At 38.0% G+C, this 17981-nt stretch overlaps 2 protein-coding genes across 2 annotated transcripts in view; both read left to right on the top strand.

Annotated features, from left to right (window-relative positions):
- Window positions 1-17981, top strand: part of atcayb (ATCAY kinesin light chain interacting caytaxin b) — an 86705-nt gene that overhangs the window by 20074 nt on the left and 48650 nt on the right. The gene's annotated exons all lie outside the window — the stretch shown is intronic.
- Window positions 4845-17598, top strand: LOC118556433 (complexin-4-like). The gene is made up of 3 exons (XM_036138419.1): window positions 4845-5196; window positions 14289-14376; window positions 16942-17598. The coding sequence occupies exons 1-3, from the start codon at window positions 5030-5032 to the stop codon at window positions 17158-17160; spliced, it is 474 nt and encodes a 157-aa protein (XP_035994312.1). The 5' UTR covers window positions 4845-5029; the 3' UTR covers window positions 17161-17598.

The following is a 17981-nucleotide window of genomic DNA, read 5'->3' as shown; positions in this document are numbered from 1 at the left end:
ATAAGTTTAATAGAAACAGTAATAAAACGGTTAAAATTTATTTCTTCTTTCAATTTCAGACATGTTAATTGTTGACAAGGGTGGCTTTGGGGAAAATGGGGCTTTCATCTGTTATTTCATCACCACTTTAATGGCAGCCTTCACTGGCGTTTCACTTGCTGTTCTAATCCAGACAAAGAAATCATCCAGGCATGCCTCAGAGTCCTCTGCTGGCTAAAAGGAGGTTGTGCAGAACGCCGAGCCTTGCCTGGATCTGACCAGGTCTGCAAAAAAGACAACATGTGTACGTGATTAGGTCCCTTTACCAGAACCTCACTTCAAAAATCCTGAACTGTCCCTTTATTCTAATTTGAAAGGAAATGAGTTACACATCCACATAGCAGTTTAAATGTCAGCCAAAACCCTGCATCATATTATAATAATCTATTTATAATTATGATTTCATTTTAAGTTATACTGAATCTTACATACATGTTTTTATATATTTGTACACAACATTAAGCAACATTAAGCATCATAGGCAGTTTGGATTGACTCCCCAGAACAGAATATCTGCAACAAATCCCCAGTAATTAGGTGATCCTATAAGTCATACATAGTTAATGTCCTGAGCCTTATTAGTTCTGTGTTAGGTGCAGAGGTTTCAGGTCAATGAAGGGCTAAGACCACAGCGTCCCTAATATACTCTTAGTATCTTAGAAGAACAATACATGGGAGGCCCTCTGGGGGGTAGAGTAGAGCAGATCAGGAAGAGTTTAAGCATCTCGTTGAATATATTTGAGTCATGAAACAGAGAAAAAGTGTGATGTTGAATTTAAAGTCACAAAATCACTTTAAGTGCACCGATGATGCCTAATATTGTGTAAAAAAAAAAAATATATATAAAAAATGTATGTAAGATTCAGTTTAACTTTAAATGAAATCATAATTATAAATAGATTATCATAATATTGTCATGATTTGCTGCTCTGGAGGCTTTTCTCAGAGGAAAAGATGTTTTTGCTATTCACCCGACTGGTTTCGGCAAGAGCTTGTGGCTGTGTTTTCGTCGTCGCTGTTAGTACGTCATGTGCTTCGTTGTTCTGATTGGTTTATTTGGCCCGTCTATCACCAACATAGGCCAATCAGCTAACCAGTATTGTCGCCGCTTCCCAAATTTACTTCAACGGAAGGTTTCCAGATGGATATGCGGAGCAAATCCATCTGGCGGAGTCAGGTTAGTGACTAGGAGGATGAACCGAAAAACAACAGGAAAAGAAGCCAGACAAAACTTAAATCATGACAAATATGATGTATGGTTTTGGCTGAAATTTAAACTGCCATGTGGATGTGTAACTAATTTCATTTCAAATTAGAATAAAGGGAAATTTCAGGATTTTTGAAGTGAGGTTTTACAAATTTTACACTAGTTAATACAAATGATTTCTGAATAAATGATCGCCCTTTTGGCTTTTTATATTTTATGTATGTGCATTGCACTTTGTTTCTGCTCTATTTGTTTGTCTATAATTACAATCCCATGACCACATAACCCGGAAGTATGATATCGCGCATGTGCGCAAGGACTAAACAAGGTGAAGCACCGGCTCCCACAGACACATATGCAACATTATAATGTATAAATACAATTATAAGTATATGTTCATTCTTACCTATGAAAGATAATGCCAGTAAATCAGGTATGTACTGTAAATTGTTTGGTACAAATCCACGCAGCACATGAATGAGGCATCTTTTGAATCACTACACTATGCCACTTTCATTATGGCGCGACATCATTGTGTGATTCGGCGTCTACATATACATGCCTGTGATGTAGCAAAATGCATGATTTTTGGACATTAAAACAAAGGCAGAGCGACATAACACCTGCAATGGATGCAAAGCGACAGTGGCTGGAATAGAAAAATCGGAACTTTTGTGTTTTGCGGTTGGTGTGAACGCATACGGTGTGTTCGGTGCATTCATGCCAAACGTGATTTAGGCGATAAAGTCACCACTTTTACTAGTTTTTCGCATTTTTGCTAATTAATCCCATTTGCAATGTAATTGTAATATAAAACCCCCTGCAATTTCCAAATTGCAGAGGTCTGCAATTTTTGGCTATGTAACAATTAATGGACAAGATGTGTCCCTTAGGTGTTGGTAACATGTTTGAAGGAGGTTTGTCTCCACATGGAAGGGAAGACAGTTGCAGCAGTGAAATAATCTAATTTTATTACTTGTTTTACAGTTTATATAATCATACTGTTTTACTAGAAGCTTTAAGGAATCTCACCATAGCATTAGGTACTGGTCATTCAGTTTAATACATAGACTTGCTTGTTGGTTGCACTTTGCACTTTATGTTCAACAAGGTTTGATGTCCAAATCAATTAAAAGCTGTTCTCTTCAATAATATTCTGATTAATAAAAACATTAAAAGTTCTTGTTTTAAATAGTCCTTGTTTACAAACATCTTTATCTATGTACAGCGATGAAACAGATTGATTTGTTGTTTGTATATGTTTAAAAAGACATGATAAATTAAACTGAACAAAAAAACAAAAAAACAATCGCATTAAATTGCAATCGCAATATTAAGATAAAAAAAATCGCAATTAGATTATTTTCAAAAATCGTTCAGCCCTACTCTCGCCTGGCATATCACCGGCAATTCGCATGGCTGGCAACATCAACTGCACAGCTTCTCTTTCTGGCTTGCAGAAAGAAGTAGTACAATCAATGTACGACAAGGTGTGAATTCACCTTTACAGTACCAGCATCAATTGTCACCATCTTGCTTCCTGATAGTTCTGCGGTACTGCCAGCAGATGGCGCAACAATGTTTACCAGCTGATCGGTGCAAAGTTCTTTTCAGGCTCAAAAAGGATTAAGAAAACACTATCAGGACAAAGTTTTGCTGTTTATTGTTTTATTTGAAGATAAATATGTTTTTTTTTTTTTTGTGGGTTTTCTTTTTATGGCCAAAATACGTCAGTAGGCCCCTTTAAAAGATTTATAGGAGGTTAACACATCACTACATTAGCGCAAATCATTTTGATCCTCTTCCATAAAGTGTGTTGGTCTCCTTCTTGCTGCCAAAATAGCTCTGACCCTGTGAGGTATGGACTCCACTCGACCCATAACGGTGTGCGGTGGTCTCTGGTCACCAAGATGTCGGCAGCAGATCCTGTAAGTTGCGCAAAGATTCAGAACTGGATGGAAATATGTGGGATTTGGAGGCCAATTCAAATCTTCAAACCTGCTGCTGTCCTCTAAAGATGTCACAGCTGTAATGATTCAGCCTGTTCCTGTCTGAGAAACCCATGCCTGACCTCCATGACGTCACTCTCTGTCTGCTCCTGCTCACGCTCAGCTCAGGTCATTAGATCTGAGCAGTTACACCTGCAGCGGCTCCAATTAAGCGGACCTGGGAAGTACACTATATATACACCAGCCTCTCCCAGTGTGTTACTGCCAGATTCTTGAAAGAACATTTTGTGAGTAAACCATCCAGTGTTCCTTGATTGCCTCTCTACTATTGACCTGTCTCGTTCCTGTGATTTCTCCTGCCAATCTTGCCCCTGTCCGATTCTCCTCTTGGCTTCTGTGTCTGAATTTTAACAACCTTGAGCCACCTCTCAACCAAGTCTGGCTGTCTCTGCCCCTGTTGGATACCTCTGCCTGTTGTAGGCCTGGATCTTGGATTCTACCCCTGCTTCTGGGCCTTCGGAAACCCCAGCTTGTTTACTGAAACATTGTGCATGACCCAAGCCTGGACTACTGAATGCTCTTCTGTCTCTGATCTGTTCTCGTACTACAAGACGTGGATCAGTCAGTCAGTGATTCAGATCATCCAGACATTCTGAGTTGTTTCGCACAGTCATCCTGATGAATCCATCATAGGGTGTATATGTTGCGAAACAATGCTTTGGCAGGTGGTACTTGTAAAAGTAACAACCTCAAGGTTTTCAAGCATCACACTACCCACACTGGCTTGCCCTTTTTTCCATTTTGCATCCTGGTGCCATGTACTCCCCAACAGTTGCGTATTCTGACACCTTCCTATCAGAACCAGCATTAACGTCTTCAGTAGTTACGGCTACTGGAGCTTTTCTGTCGAATCAGACCACACAGGGCAGCCTTTGGTGTGCCAGTGCATCACTGAGTCCTGGCCAACCAACACAGTTTGATTAATGATTTTTAGAGAGTTTTATGACAGTTCCGCTTATCAGGGAAGCTTTACATGTGATGTTTCTCCATGGAGTATCATACGCGAAGCTTCTCTTCATAATTAATTATTGGCTTGTATTTATTTATGCAAAACTGACAACTGTTCCCAAAATAGCATTTACATAAATGGTGATGATGTTGATGAGACTGAAGCTGTTTTCAGATCATAGAGGTTTGGGCTCCTCTTTAACTACCCATTAGCTTTAGCCTTTAGGACCAGCTAATCTGGATTTATACTTAATGAAGACACCAGCAGCGTTATCTGCCTCAGGTAGCATATTTTAACAGAAAGTTTTCTTCACAAATCCCGAGCCACCCATCGAAATAGAGAACACGTCTTCTAGTTTCAAGCTTTCAGTGCCAGAATGATCCTTTATACTGCCTTGAACAAGAGACAGAATAGCAACAGATACAGAATTATAATTCACACATTTACCATGGAATTACTGATTGACATTCTCATTGTTTCTATTTTATATTTAGTCTATTGCAACATGTATCAGATGTGTGCTGGTTTAGCCTAACATACAGAGGTCCTGCCCTGCGGCGTGTTGTTGACAAGGTAAATACCGTTCATTGTCTGAAGCCTGTCAATTATGAGCTAAGCTCTTTAGCGGTTTTACTCCAGCCACAAGTTATTGATGCACTCTAATCATCATGGCACACAATAGGCAAGGTTTCAAATTGGGACGTTTGTACAGTGAGCAACTCTGCTAGATGAATTATTATTTCTGAAAGTATTAAGAAACACATTTGTCAAAAGGTTTTCTCTCCTCTCCGCCAGCCAAATTGAGTCAGACATTTTGAAAAAGCTATGGCATTTCTCATGAATCAAATGTTGGGCAGTAAGTTAAAGGGTTTTTCTGATGGAGGTGGCGAAGGTGACAGCAAAGCTGGAGCAGATGGTAAAGAAACGGCAGAGTCCAAAGGCATGTCTAGAGAGGAGTTTGAGGAATACCAGAAGCAGCTGGTGGAAGAAAAGTGAGTAAAAAAAATGCTTTTATCACCTACATGTTTATAACAAAGCTTAACATAGCAAAACTGCATTTGACTGAAAAATTACACCAGGTTCCTGAGGAGGGAACACTATCTTAACATGATTAATCAATGCATGCATTTTAATGTGATTCAATGCATTTTATAGCTCAATGGCTTTTGTAATCTGACTGACAGTAACGTTAGAAAAAAACAAAAAACGCTTCCAAACAAATGTTTTGAAGCGAGGTTTGAATAGAGGAATAGATAGTGTTCAAGATCTTTGACCCAAATATAATGATAGGGAAGCCTAATCAAATAACAATGGAAGAATTATGCTGCATGGATTCAGAAAACGTATTTTCTGCTGTACGGTGTTGATACAGCATGAGGCAAAAGTTGGCAGTACGATTCTTACAAAGCATCTGTCTGTGAAAACTGGACAAATCTGAACACAAAAAGTGCATAACTTTATGTAAAATATATGTACGCACCTCCTTACAGCATTCTCTCAAGGTAAATAGTCAGGAGTGCATTTGTCTATTTCAACAATTAGAGCATTACATTTTAAAAAAAGCATGATAAAATGATATAATACATTTCTAATGCATGATGCCAAAAATTACAAACTTTTTAGGAAACACACAACAAAGATATGTTGGTTTTGCACAGTGAAAACAATTGAGCCACTGAAGTCACAACGGATGCTAAGAACTGTGACCATATATGGGAAGAATATCATCAGTAAATATTTGTTGGCTTTAGTAAACATTAGGGCTGCATGATATCAGGGAAACATGTGATGGTAATTGCTGAAACCTATAACGACAATACAGAATGTAATTTCAGACTGCTTTCGGTCTTTTCTATAATTTCAATCTCAACAAAATCGCAGCGGAAAATAAAAATGGCGGATTTGAAATTGGATAGCTGGAAGTACCTGATCTTGCAGCTACGCGGCAAATTCTGTAATGTCATTGTTCAAAAAACATAAGAGAGAATAAAGAAAACTCAACGGCTCAAAAAAGACCCAAACAAAATAGAGACTAGAATCAACTTTTCTGCTTCTTACAGATTCCAAGTACACAACAAAATGTTTTTAAAGGCTAAAAAAAAAAAATGGATTTCGCATGTTATGTTGCCTTTAATATTGTGATGAAGCTCTCATAAACACTATGCTGGAGAAACAACTTTAAACAGATTTTGGTGTGGATTCTGAAACATTCTTTCAACTAAAAGATCAGACAGGTGTAGGGCTGATGTTGCCCCAGGTTCCACCTAATCTGACCCAGATTTATGACTCTAAAGATTCACGATCCACGATGAATGCTAACGTAGATGCCAAGCATGAAACAAACAGTGATATGGATAACGGGCTCATCGCCGCTCATATTTGATTGAGTCATATGCATTTTTGACACCTGTAATCTGCCAGTATTAGCAATCTACAAAGTTTCATTAAGCATTGTCCAGACACGTGTCAAGAGGCATAAAAAATTATTACATTCTGGCACCATTTTGACGTTCCAGGAAATACAAGTGCGTACATTTCACATGTATACTTCGCACATCCATAATGTTTTCCAATTTGGTTTCCCTGAGTGCAAAGATGATCGCAACCGAATGAGTTGAAGCTACAAATACCTTGAGATCCCAAAGGGCAAACCTTGATGAAGGTGCGATAAAGTCAACCATGACCGAGTATCTACTTTCACTCTGCTTCTTTTGCAATTCTTCTTTTCTCATGAACAATTTCTGTTGGTTTAGAAAAAAAGCCCTGTTGGTTGAAAAAACATTGACCCTTGTCATTCATTTTGGTTGCAACAACTATTACCAGTACAAGCTGGTAACAATATATTCATCTAATTTTTGTTTGATAAAGCAAAGGAACCTCTTCCCTGATAGAGGTGGTACGGTTCTCTGTGCGAGAACTGGTTTAAGTGTAATGCTTCAGACAGGCGGGGAACCCGATATTCAAGCCAGACACGGTGTTGCAGTTCAAAGGTTTATTAGCAAAAAAACAGGATGAGAATTGTCACGTTTCCATCAACGTCTTTTAATGAGCATTAGGTTGATAGAAAAGGTTGATAGAAACTGCAAAATTCTGCGGGACTCGTCCTAAGTCTGACTGCTTGACGATTGTTCCGGGTAGTTATGTGGGTGATGCGGCAGTGATGAACATCACTTTATTCCTCCATAAGTTGTGTTTCGATCAACGTTTTATATGCAAATTTTAAAGCACCGCATCAGAAAAGGTTGATGGAAATGGCAAAATTTGAAGTAACAAAAACGCAAAACATTTTTACGCTTGCTTGAGGTGTTTTTTTGGATTTTGTGAAAAAAAGTTAATGCAGTTAATGGGAGATGGAAACATATTTGGTGAGTTCTGACATTGACAATATTTACCTCACTTGAGTAATCAGCTTTTTCCGCTGTTGGCATCCTACCGGATATTACCATAATGCGGACAGAATAGCATTTCTTTCTCAACGTCTCTCTGTGTTTAACATCGCCAGTACTAGTTGACATGACAGGACAATGACAACTTACCTGATAGCAACACATTCCAGAAAACTGCTCTCCTTTTTCATTTTAGGGGTTTGGTCCATGCTAGTTAACAATAATTATTTCCTGTCTTGTGTAATGTCAACTTCTGACTGAATTATGCTTTGCGCAGCCAGGTTAATTTGCTCCAAGCAAGTAGATGGAAACATGTCGAATTCACATTTCTTTTTTACGAAATTTTAAAAGTTCGCTCATAATTTGCCTGACTTTGGGATGGAAACATGGCTAATGACTGTCTGAATGCGCGTTCAGTGGCTTCTTTTTTAAACTGTGTCTCCAGGCCACAGCTTGGCCACTCGTGATGCACGTATGACATCAATGGATGTGGGCGGGGTTTAACAGGTAGCTTTAGGTAGGGATTTATTTCCTCGGGGCTCAAATTAGACAGAGAAGCAGATAACCTGTCAGGACAGAAGCTGCCATTAAACACATCTCTCAACCAGGGCGAACGAAAACCATTATTTAATCTTCTTACATTCTCATTCGAGGCCGAACCCTTTGCTGCCCTCAATTATAGACAAGGCGATTGATCTCGGCAGTTGTCCGGATGATGCGGCAGTTTTGCAGGTCCCAGCAGAACATCAGAAAAATCTAATTGGACCTTTCCAGTCTGTTATGGCCCTCTCCACAAACTGCTTCCATGCATTTCTTTTTCATCATAAATTCAGGAAGTTTGAGAATACAACTAGATACCACTGAAGCAGGAATATGAAAACAGATAAATACACAGTCATATTATGAGGTACTCTGTTCTGTAACCTAACACAGCATAGCTGCGATGTGTTCAAGTTAAATACATTGAATGTGGAAGTTGGTTTATTGTTATGGTATTCATCATAGCCGTGAAGACTGTTTAACTTCTCTTAACTTGTCTTAGGTCATTAAAAGTTTACTGCATCCTTGTTATTTTGTTTGAATGAATGAATGAATGTATTTCTCAATGACGGTCTGAATCTAAATGCCCTTTCAGTGGCTGATACCTGTTCTTTTTTAAATCTGTGTCTCCAGGCCACAGCTTGGCCACTTGTGATGCACGTATGACATCAACGGATGTGGGCAGGGTTTAGCAGGTAGCTTTGGGTAAGGGTTTATTTTCTCAGGGCTCAAATTAGACCAAGGAGCAGACAAGGCTAGTGTGTAATAACCTGTCAGGACAGAAGCCACCATTAAACACATCTCTTAGCCAGGGCGCTTTAAAACAATAATTATTTAATCATCTTACATTGTCGTCTGAGGCTGAACTCTTCGTTAACTTCAACTAGGTGAAAGACAACTTCTAATGAAATTAAGATCTTATTGCCAATGAGAAAAGAAGAAAGTCAGAAAAGCTTCAGGCTTTTTCCCCCCCACACAATTTAAATTTTTTCTTTCATTCTTTTTCCCTATGGGGTTTACATGCTTTCCAAACGCTGGTTTGTGCGTTCTTTTGGAAACACATTTTTTAACCTACTCTCCATAGCTCAACCAAAGGAGTGAGTTTCTGGTGTCTTTGTCCCTTTTTCTGTGTGCTTCCATAGTTTTGTTGATTCAGACCTGACTTTTTTTGGGGGTACAAAAGGAAACCATGGGGACATTTCATACCAATCCTGCACTAATTCTTACACACCAGAGAGGCTTTTCCTATATCCGCTTTGACCACAACTTTATATTTTTTATGTTTTTCTCATACTCCACTGCAGGGAATGTAACAATATAACTCTGATAAGCAATATCCACCAAGAGGAGGATATTAATTCTTCCACTGGATTCTCCAACACAGTGACAATCAATACAAATAGGGTGTAATAGTAGCTATATGATAACCACAAAACAATATGTCACAAATGCAGGTGTGAACCGGAAATTCAGCTGAACAACAAGTTAACTTAAAAAGGGTTTATTGGAAATGTTCTATGCTGGCAGAACCAGACTTGAACTGTTGCAGACTGAGCACACAAAGACTGCAAATGCAACGGCGGTAAAACACAAGTGACGTGATGAGCTAATCTGACAGTGAGTGGGGCAGGTATATGAAGGCTGGGGAACAGGTGAGCAGAGTAGGAGCTTCTGTGGCTGAGAGGTGACAGAGCTGATTATAGACAAGTCTGGAGAAGTCCAAAACAAACAAACAAAAAACCTAAATCATGACATATAAGAGTAAATTAGATATGACTATCTCCATAAATATAAATATAGTGACAATTCATAACACGTCATCACATAATTTTACAAAGTCAAATTCAATTAAATCAGACAGATTGGTCAAAACGTTTCCTATCTAAGGAAGTCTTGACAAGCAGCATTCACACAGTGGACAGTCGTCTGCATTGTCCATGGCTTTGCAGCAATCCCTCATACTGAGCAAGCATGAAACGACAGTGGAGAGGAAAACTCCCCTCTAACAGGAAGGAAAACCTCCAGCAGAACAAGGCTCAGTGTGAACGGTCATCTGCCTCAAGTGACTGGGGGTTAGAGAAGACAGAGCAGAGACACAAAAAAGCACAGAAGCACACATTGATCCAGGAATCCTTTCTATGTTATGTGTTAATATAACATAAATCTGACCTTATGAGAGAGAAAAAAAGGTAGGGAGCCAGATACTGTTTCTGAATTTACACGATGATGCAGCGTTTGCACTATAATAAAGGTAAATAAAGCCTAGTTATTAAGATGATTTAAATCCCATTCAATGAGTTTATCTGATTGTTTTAATCTCTTGGAGTAAAGAAAGTTTTAAGCCTAGTCTTAAAAGTAGACAGGGTATCTGCCACATGGACCAAAACTGGGAGTTGGGAGAATCTGCCTCCCATAGAGACTCTAGGAACCACAAGTGCTCTGTTAGGAACATACAGAGTAATCAGACCTCTGATATATGATGGAGCTTGATTATTAAGGGCTTTATATGTGAGAAGGAGAATTTTAACTTATATTCTTGATTTAACAGGAAGCCAATGAAGGGAAGCTAAAATTGGAGAAATATGATCCCTCTTGTTGATTTTCATCAGAACTCTTGCCGCAGCATTTTGGATCAGCTGAAGGCTTCAAACTGCATTTTGTGGACTTCCTGATAGTAAAGAATTACAATAGTCCAGCCTTGAAGTAACAAATGCATGGACTAGTTTTTCAGCGTCACCCCTGGACAAAATATTTCTCATTTCGGCAATATTCCGAAAGGGAAAAAATTAAACATTGGAAGCCTGTTTAATATGGGCCCCATTATCTGTTTAATTTAGACGCGTAGTCGCATCCTTGGTAATATCATCCAAAGCCATGGCATCCACTTCCACTCATACGCTCTGAAGCCTGACTAAAACTCTTCAAAAAGGTCATTACTCTGTAAATGTTCACATTGACAAAATCACAAAGTAAATAGCCTTTTCACAGGGCATAAAGTTAAGCCTGTATTTATATAAACAGGATTGTGAAATGTAGAGTTTGTCTGCTGCAACTCCTGCGCATGTCTTCAAACTGTGTATGAGTAAAAGCTGAGACTGCCCTGATGGCAGAATGTAAGAGCACCTTCCTGACCGAGACATCAAGCAACTGAGGATTTATGCCAAGCTGTGGCTCTTGTGGAGGCTAATCTGATTAAAGCAGGGTTAGAGCAGACCACCCTTAAATAGACAGGACAAATGCAGCAACATGGAAACTGACATATAACTCTGATAAGGACATTATTGCAGAATTGGGCTAGTAACACAAATGACGTCAGAGATAAATCATGATCAGGAGGTCAGTTCCTGACCGTTTAGCCTATAGCTGTTCTGATGAGCCGTAGCGTGAGGTGCTTTGCACCCCCGCATTGTTTTAAACAGGCAGATGTCTCTATGGCCTTTTACAGCCATACAGTCAAAATCCCAAACTCAAACAAGAACTGGAGAATTTTGTTTTAATTCACGAATAAAAATAATATAAAGCGATTTTCTTTATCTGTGACTTTTAATTTAATTTAACACCATGAAATTAATATAAGGATGCAGCATAAATCTAGCAGGTTGTTCACTAGTGCTCCCTGCTAAAGACGCATAAAAAAAAACGTAAAATTGATTATTCTTTCAGTATAGCATCATGACTAAAACTAGAAAAATCTAACCTTTATATAAGTTTTTTTTTTCAACAGGGTAAAAAAATAATCCCAATAAATGATCAAAACTTCCTTGGCCACTCCCTAACAATTTCCATAAAATCAACGTAACTGCAAGTCATACCAAGCTTTTTTTTAAGTTGATTGAAGTGTCTGGAAACTTTTAATTTATAATAATAATTATAATAGATTTTAAATATTATATAACCTAAAGGTCCTTTTCTGTTAGCCACTATTTAAAATGAGCAATACAAAAGAACATGACTCCCACCCCAGGCCAAGTGCCTCTCCCTGGGCACTGCAGACTGACTTCAGCCTCCTCTCCAAGCTGGAGGTCTGGACTCTTTGATGGACTGGCAACTTTTCTAGCATGTACTCCGCCCCTTGCCCATTGACCACCGAAGATAGGCGCCATCTCTTTATTCATTACAGGCATTACTGCTGAATAAAGCCCAATACTGCTAAAAAATAAATAAATCATAAAACAAGCAAACAAACAAAAACATCTGGAGGTATGACTAACAAAGTAGTCTGAGGATGCAAGTTTGTCACAGCACCTCACAGTGGGCAGGGTTTGAAACATGCCTCTAAAAAAATGTTGAGACTGTAATAAGAGAATAATTTATTTAAAGACATTATGTTATTTCCTGTCTGAGGCATTCAGCATTCATTGTTTGTGAACATTTTTGTTAACAATTTGAAAGACAGATCATGTAGTAATAATTCAATTTAAAATATATATATATATAAAAAAAGAGAAGCTTTTCTTATTCTCTCTCAGACAACTGCTGGCTTTTAGGCGTCTTGCATGAAATATCAGTTACGATTTATTGTTTTTGCAAATAAAGAGAAAGGGGTTTACTTAGACCAAAGTCCAAATGGACCACCCTGAATTTAATCAGCAAATGCTTATTAACTTTGTTTCGTTGTAACATGAGCTATATTTGTGTCCCTAGATGTGGCGTCTCTGCATGCAGATTTCTGCATCTCCAAATATCGCTGTGGAGTTCTATGTTAGCAATAATCGGTGGGACACGATCGTTCTTTATAGAGTGATGTGGTAAAAAAAGATGATTCCCCTACAATAAAATACTGTTATAAACATTTGTGTCTGTATATCTAAGTCTGCCAGAATACTGACAAGCTCAGTAGGTTAAATCCTCATGAGGTGACTTGATATTGGGGCCGGCCCACCAATGTTTGATTTAAAAATGAACATCACTTTAAGTGGTGAACAAACAGCATCAGACTATGCAACACAGCAGAAAGGTCATGGATAAAGTTGTATAGAGGTTTAAATCAGAATTAGGTTATAAAACGATACCCCAAACTTTAGACACCTCATCAAGCTTTTTTTTCAGTTCATTTATTAGAAACGGAAAGATTATGGTTCGGGTGCTAACCTACCAAAATATGACTGTCTGCACTGTTTGGCCAAGCAATGAAAACTCAATTCCTTGAAGGAGTTGAGATGTCTGTGAGGATTCTGGAGGGATCCACCACTTAGGTGGGAGAATCTCTTGACAAGACAACTATTAGCAGTGCACTTCACACATCTGGACTTAACGAAAATGTGGCAGGAAATATCTGTTGTTGAAAGAAAGCCACCAGATGATCAGATTGCAGGTAAAAAAGGAAACAGAAAAGGGTGCTGTGGTCAGGTGACAAAACTTTTTCATACAAAATACTACACCCCTTGACACACTTGGAAACATGATGTTGGCAGCTGTAAATCAAGAGACTGATATTTTTGCTCATTTTTCTCTGCAAAATATCTCAAGCTCAGTCAGACTGGATGAAGCAGATCTATGGACATCAGTTTCCAGGTCTTGCTAAAGAATCTCAACTAGATTTTGGTTGGGGTTATTTTAAGAATATGAATATGAATATAATTATTTATGAATATGCTTGAATCTAAACCATTTGATTGCGTCCCTGGCTGCATATTTAGGCTTCTTGTTCTGCTGGAGGGTAACCCTACCCAGCTTTAGCAGCCACCAACAGGTTTTCTTTCAGGATAGCCCTGCATTTAGTTTAACATCAACTCCGACTAGTTACTCTGTCAAAGCTGAAGAAAAGCATTTTCACAGCATAATAGAGGAAGACAATGATAGAACTAGAATAATCAAATTAAATCAAATAGAAAGTATGTAACGCAAACTGCTTTCCTCTACAGAAACATTATGATAAGGTGGTAATGCTGCTGGTGCTGAGACACCGATTTACAAGAAAGGCTTTGCTCATCGCCAGCTGCTTTGGCCAACCCTTTAACCTTTTAATACAATGCCCGTCTGCTGCGATACCTGCAAAGCATTTCTGTGTTTGGATATCAGCGGTTACAGTTACAAGGTAACCTGTAAATATATGTTAAAACATATATTTAAGTGCATATGGTATTGTTGTTGTTGTCACAGTCTGGTCCTCAGCTGCTTTCACTGCTTGCCTTATCGGCTGTGTTTTTCTTCTGCAGGATTCAGCGAGACAAGGACTTTGCAACGAAGAAGGCTGGGAGGGCAAACCTGAGAGTCGCACTCAGAGATAAATACCGTCTACCGGATGTAAGGAGCTCTCTAATCACTATGTCTGCTTAATCAAAGATCTGAATGCCCCGTCTCAAATAAAAACGACTAAAGAACAACTATGATAAGTACTTAGCCGTTTATTCGTGTCAAACTAAGCCAGCCATTTGCGAAATTTGGGATTCATCAGAGAGGCGTATTTACACTGACTGGTTCTAGCATATAGTCATTTTCATATATGTCAAATACTTTTAATATCTTAAGGAATTAAAGATACCTGTACTGCTTTGAATAAATAAACATGCTCCTATCTATTAGCTAAATCTGTAATCTAAACTTTTGGTAAATATACATAAAGAAAGAAAGCCAAAAAAAATATACATTCCCTGAGAAACAAATTTATTATAGTCTAAAAAGTTTGACAAGGGAGCAAGATTTAGCTGACAGCTCCACACCCAAAAAACAACAAAACCAACTAATCATACACTTAGGAATGCTACATCTGTTTTGATTTGCTCAATATGAAAATGTTTACTGTCCTGATATTCAGCAGCTAAATTATACTGAGAGATTACTGCCGGAAGCCTCTAAACAGTTTGGGAAAGCCAAGGTGATGATGTCATGGTGTTTTCAGCCTCTGATAGGTTAATTTATAACATTTGAATTAATTGAAGACACTTCTGTGGATACATAGAGCAACACTTAAAAAAAAAGCTGATTCCTTGTGAAACGTCATGGGGAAAATAAAGGAATCAATAAAGGTGTCAGAAAGAGAATTGTAGAGCTGCAGTCTTGTTCGTCCTTGGGTATAATATCCAGATGGCTGAAGTTGCCACATTTATCTGATCAAACAATCACGCAAGTATAAACAGCATGGGAATGTTCAGCTATTGTACGACTCAGGAAAGAGAGAGGGTCTGAGATTCAGCTCTGTTAAGTTTATTCTTTTAGCGCCAATTTAAGTAAATAAGACATCATCTGCCCATTCATATTTCTTTTTGTATTTTTATTCTTATTTTTCTCTTTTTCTTTGATCCACTGTATATATGAAGATTCACTGTACATAACTGATGCACCTTTCCTACTTTTGCACCTTCTTTTATGAGCCGATGTGGCAAGTGAATTTTTCCAGTGTGAGATCAGTAAAGCCTATCTTATCTTATCTTAACAATGAAAATTTCTTTCTGTACAATACTAAATAAAAACTAAAAACCAGCCACATCCAATGCATAAACATCAAAGCACCAAGTTATACATCAAGTCATCCAGTTATACTGTCAAGTTTGGTTTATTATTATTATTATTCAAATTAGTAAAAAGTTTTCCATCTAAGGAAATCCCCATGACTGCATCAAATCATTAACCTGCAGCAATCCCTCCTCCTGGATCAACATGCAGTGACAGCGGACGCTTGATTGCATCAAGTCGTTTGCTTTGCACCAATCCTTCATCCTGAGCATGCATGTGTAGGAGATCCCCACTTTAACAAGAAGAAAGGTCTATGAACGTCTGACCCAGTTTCAGCAGTTCTGTCATGAGGATCAGTCTGAAGTGACATCAATCTGTTGTGAAAAGCCTAACTTTCAATTTTAAAGTGCCTTGAGATGACATGTTTCATGATTTGGCGCTATATAAATAAAATTGAATTGAATTGAATTGAACTGTACATATGTTGGGTGTATGTAAATCTTTGACCAAACCTTGGTAACATATTCTTATATATGTTCTATACCTGTTCTCAGAGGTGGGTGGAGTAGCCAAAAATTTTGCTCAAGTAAGAGTAGCACTACTTCAAAAATGTTTTACTCAAGTAAAAAGTAAAAAGTAGTCAGCCAAAAAATTACTCAAGTAAAAAAAAAGTATTCAGTAAGAAGGCTACTTAAGTACTGAGTGACTAATCATAACAGCTGATGATATAATATTTTAAAAATATTTAATCCGACAGACAAAAATATAAGGTTATATGCATATTCTGGTATTTTCAAGTCAAAAATGAAAAAATATACAAAGAATAACATGATTACAAAACAACTAATTCAGACCGGCGAAACAATTGTCTAAATCATTGTTTTTCAACGTTAAACATGATAGCAATAATTATAGCAGTGAATATCTACACAGTATGTCAGAACAATGCAAAGTACTTCCAGTGACAATATCTGCTGTTTACTGTACGTTCATTTGATCTCCAAATATCTCAATGAGCTCAGCAGATAGAAAATAACAATAAAATAACAAAGCTTGTGTACAAATAATAAGTTTCACTTTAACATAAACTCTAGGTTTTTTTTTCTCTCTGGTGCATTCCTGGTTAAAACAGGTATATTCTTTATTCATGGAGTTACTTGCAGTAGGTAGAGCAGCCAGAAATTTTACTCAAGAGTTGCGATACTTTGATATGACTCAAGTGAAAGTAAAAAGTACAGTGCAGTTAAACTACTCCTTAAAGTACATTTTATTCAAAAAGTTACTCAAGTAACTCAGTAAATGTAGCCAGTTAGTACCCACCTCTGCCTGTTCTTTAAATTTCACAAAGTGCCAAATATCTGAAATGAGTTAAATGACTGAATCATTTAACACATTTTTTTTTACCCCTTTTCTAAGAGTGCTCAAGACAGCGCAATGCTTCAGATGGCTGGAGATGACGTTGACCTGCCAGAGGAGCTTGCCAAAATGGTGGATGAAGATGAGGAGGAAGAGGAGACCGACGACTCACTCCTCAACAAGCTTCAAAACATGGACTTGGACACGCTGAAGAACAAGGCCCAGAGCACAGTGACTGAGCTGAGGCAGACTGCTGAGGAGAAATGTATCCTCATGTGAACCCCGTCATGCACATAAAGCACAAGCTCCACACCCAGGCTGGTGTTACTATTCAAATTTAACACTTCTGCAATTATTTTAAATTATTGTTACGTATTTTACAAAACATTTGTAGCTGTGGAGCACTTCTTTATGGCAGCGATTCTTGTTTACATGTTTTTTTTTTCTTTTATGTTTGGCTCTGTTTGACTGTGTCTTCACTTTTTTCATTGACAACCATTCAAATGCTTCATATGTGGATGTAAAAATACTGAGGAAAAAAGAAAACATCAGCCTCTCTTAGGTCATATGAATGTCTATGTAAATAAACATACAAAAATATATATAAAAAAGTAAACTAAAAAGCTGAAAGTACTGTAAAATGTCTGTTCTATGCCTGCTCTTCCAGAAGGGATTCAAAGAACAATAAAATATTTCTATCCTCTTTTTAAAAACCTATTCTAAGCTTAAAAAATGAGTTCACATTCTTTATTTTGGTTTAATGACGTTTTAATAAAGTGCGTACTGTTTCAGTAAATATATTGCTGCTTGTGGTTGCCTTGTTTTCAAATGAATCCCTCATGGTTTCCCAAATCCCCCCCCCCCCCCCACATCAATGATGTCTGACTTCAGAACAAAATGGTTTCCAGGAAGCTGAGCATAGAGCGTCATGGGACAAGGGAGAATCTTGGGAGCGGATGGGGTAAGTGAGTCAGCTTGAGGTCTACAAAAAACACAAGGTGAGGTATAAAAACTTGAAAAGAGTGTGTATATCTACTAAAGCAACAATATTTTTTTCTCTTAAAGCCCCAGTGTGTAAAATTTACACCCATCTTGTGGGC

Source organism: Fundulus heteroclitus, chromosome 6 (genome assembly GCF_011125445.2).
Source record: "Fundulus heteroclitus isolate FHET01 chromosome 6, MU-UCD_Fhet_4.1, whole genome shotgun sequence".
Taxonomy (NCBI): domain Eukaryota; kingdom Metazoa; phylum Chordata; class Actinopteri; order Cyprinodontiformes; family Fundulidae; genus Fundulus; species Fundulus heteroclitus.
This window is presented reverse-complemented; position numbering and strand designations above follow the sequence as displayed.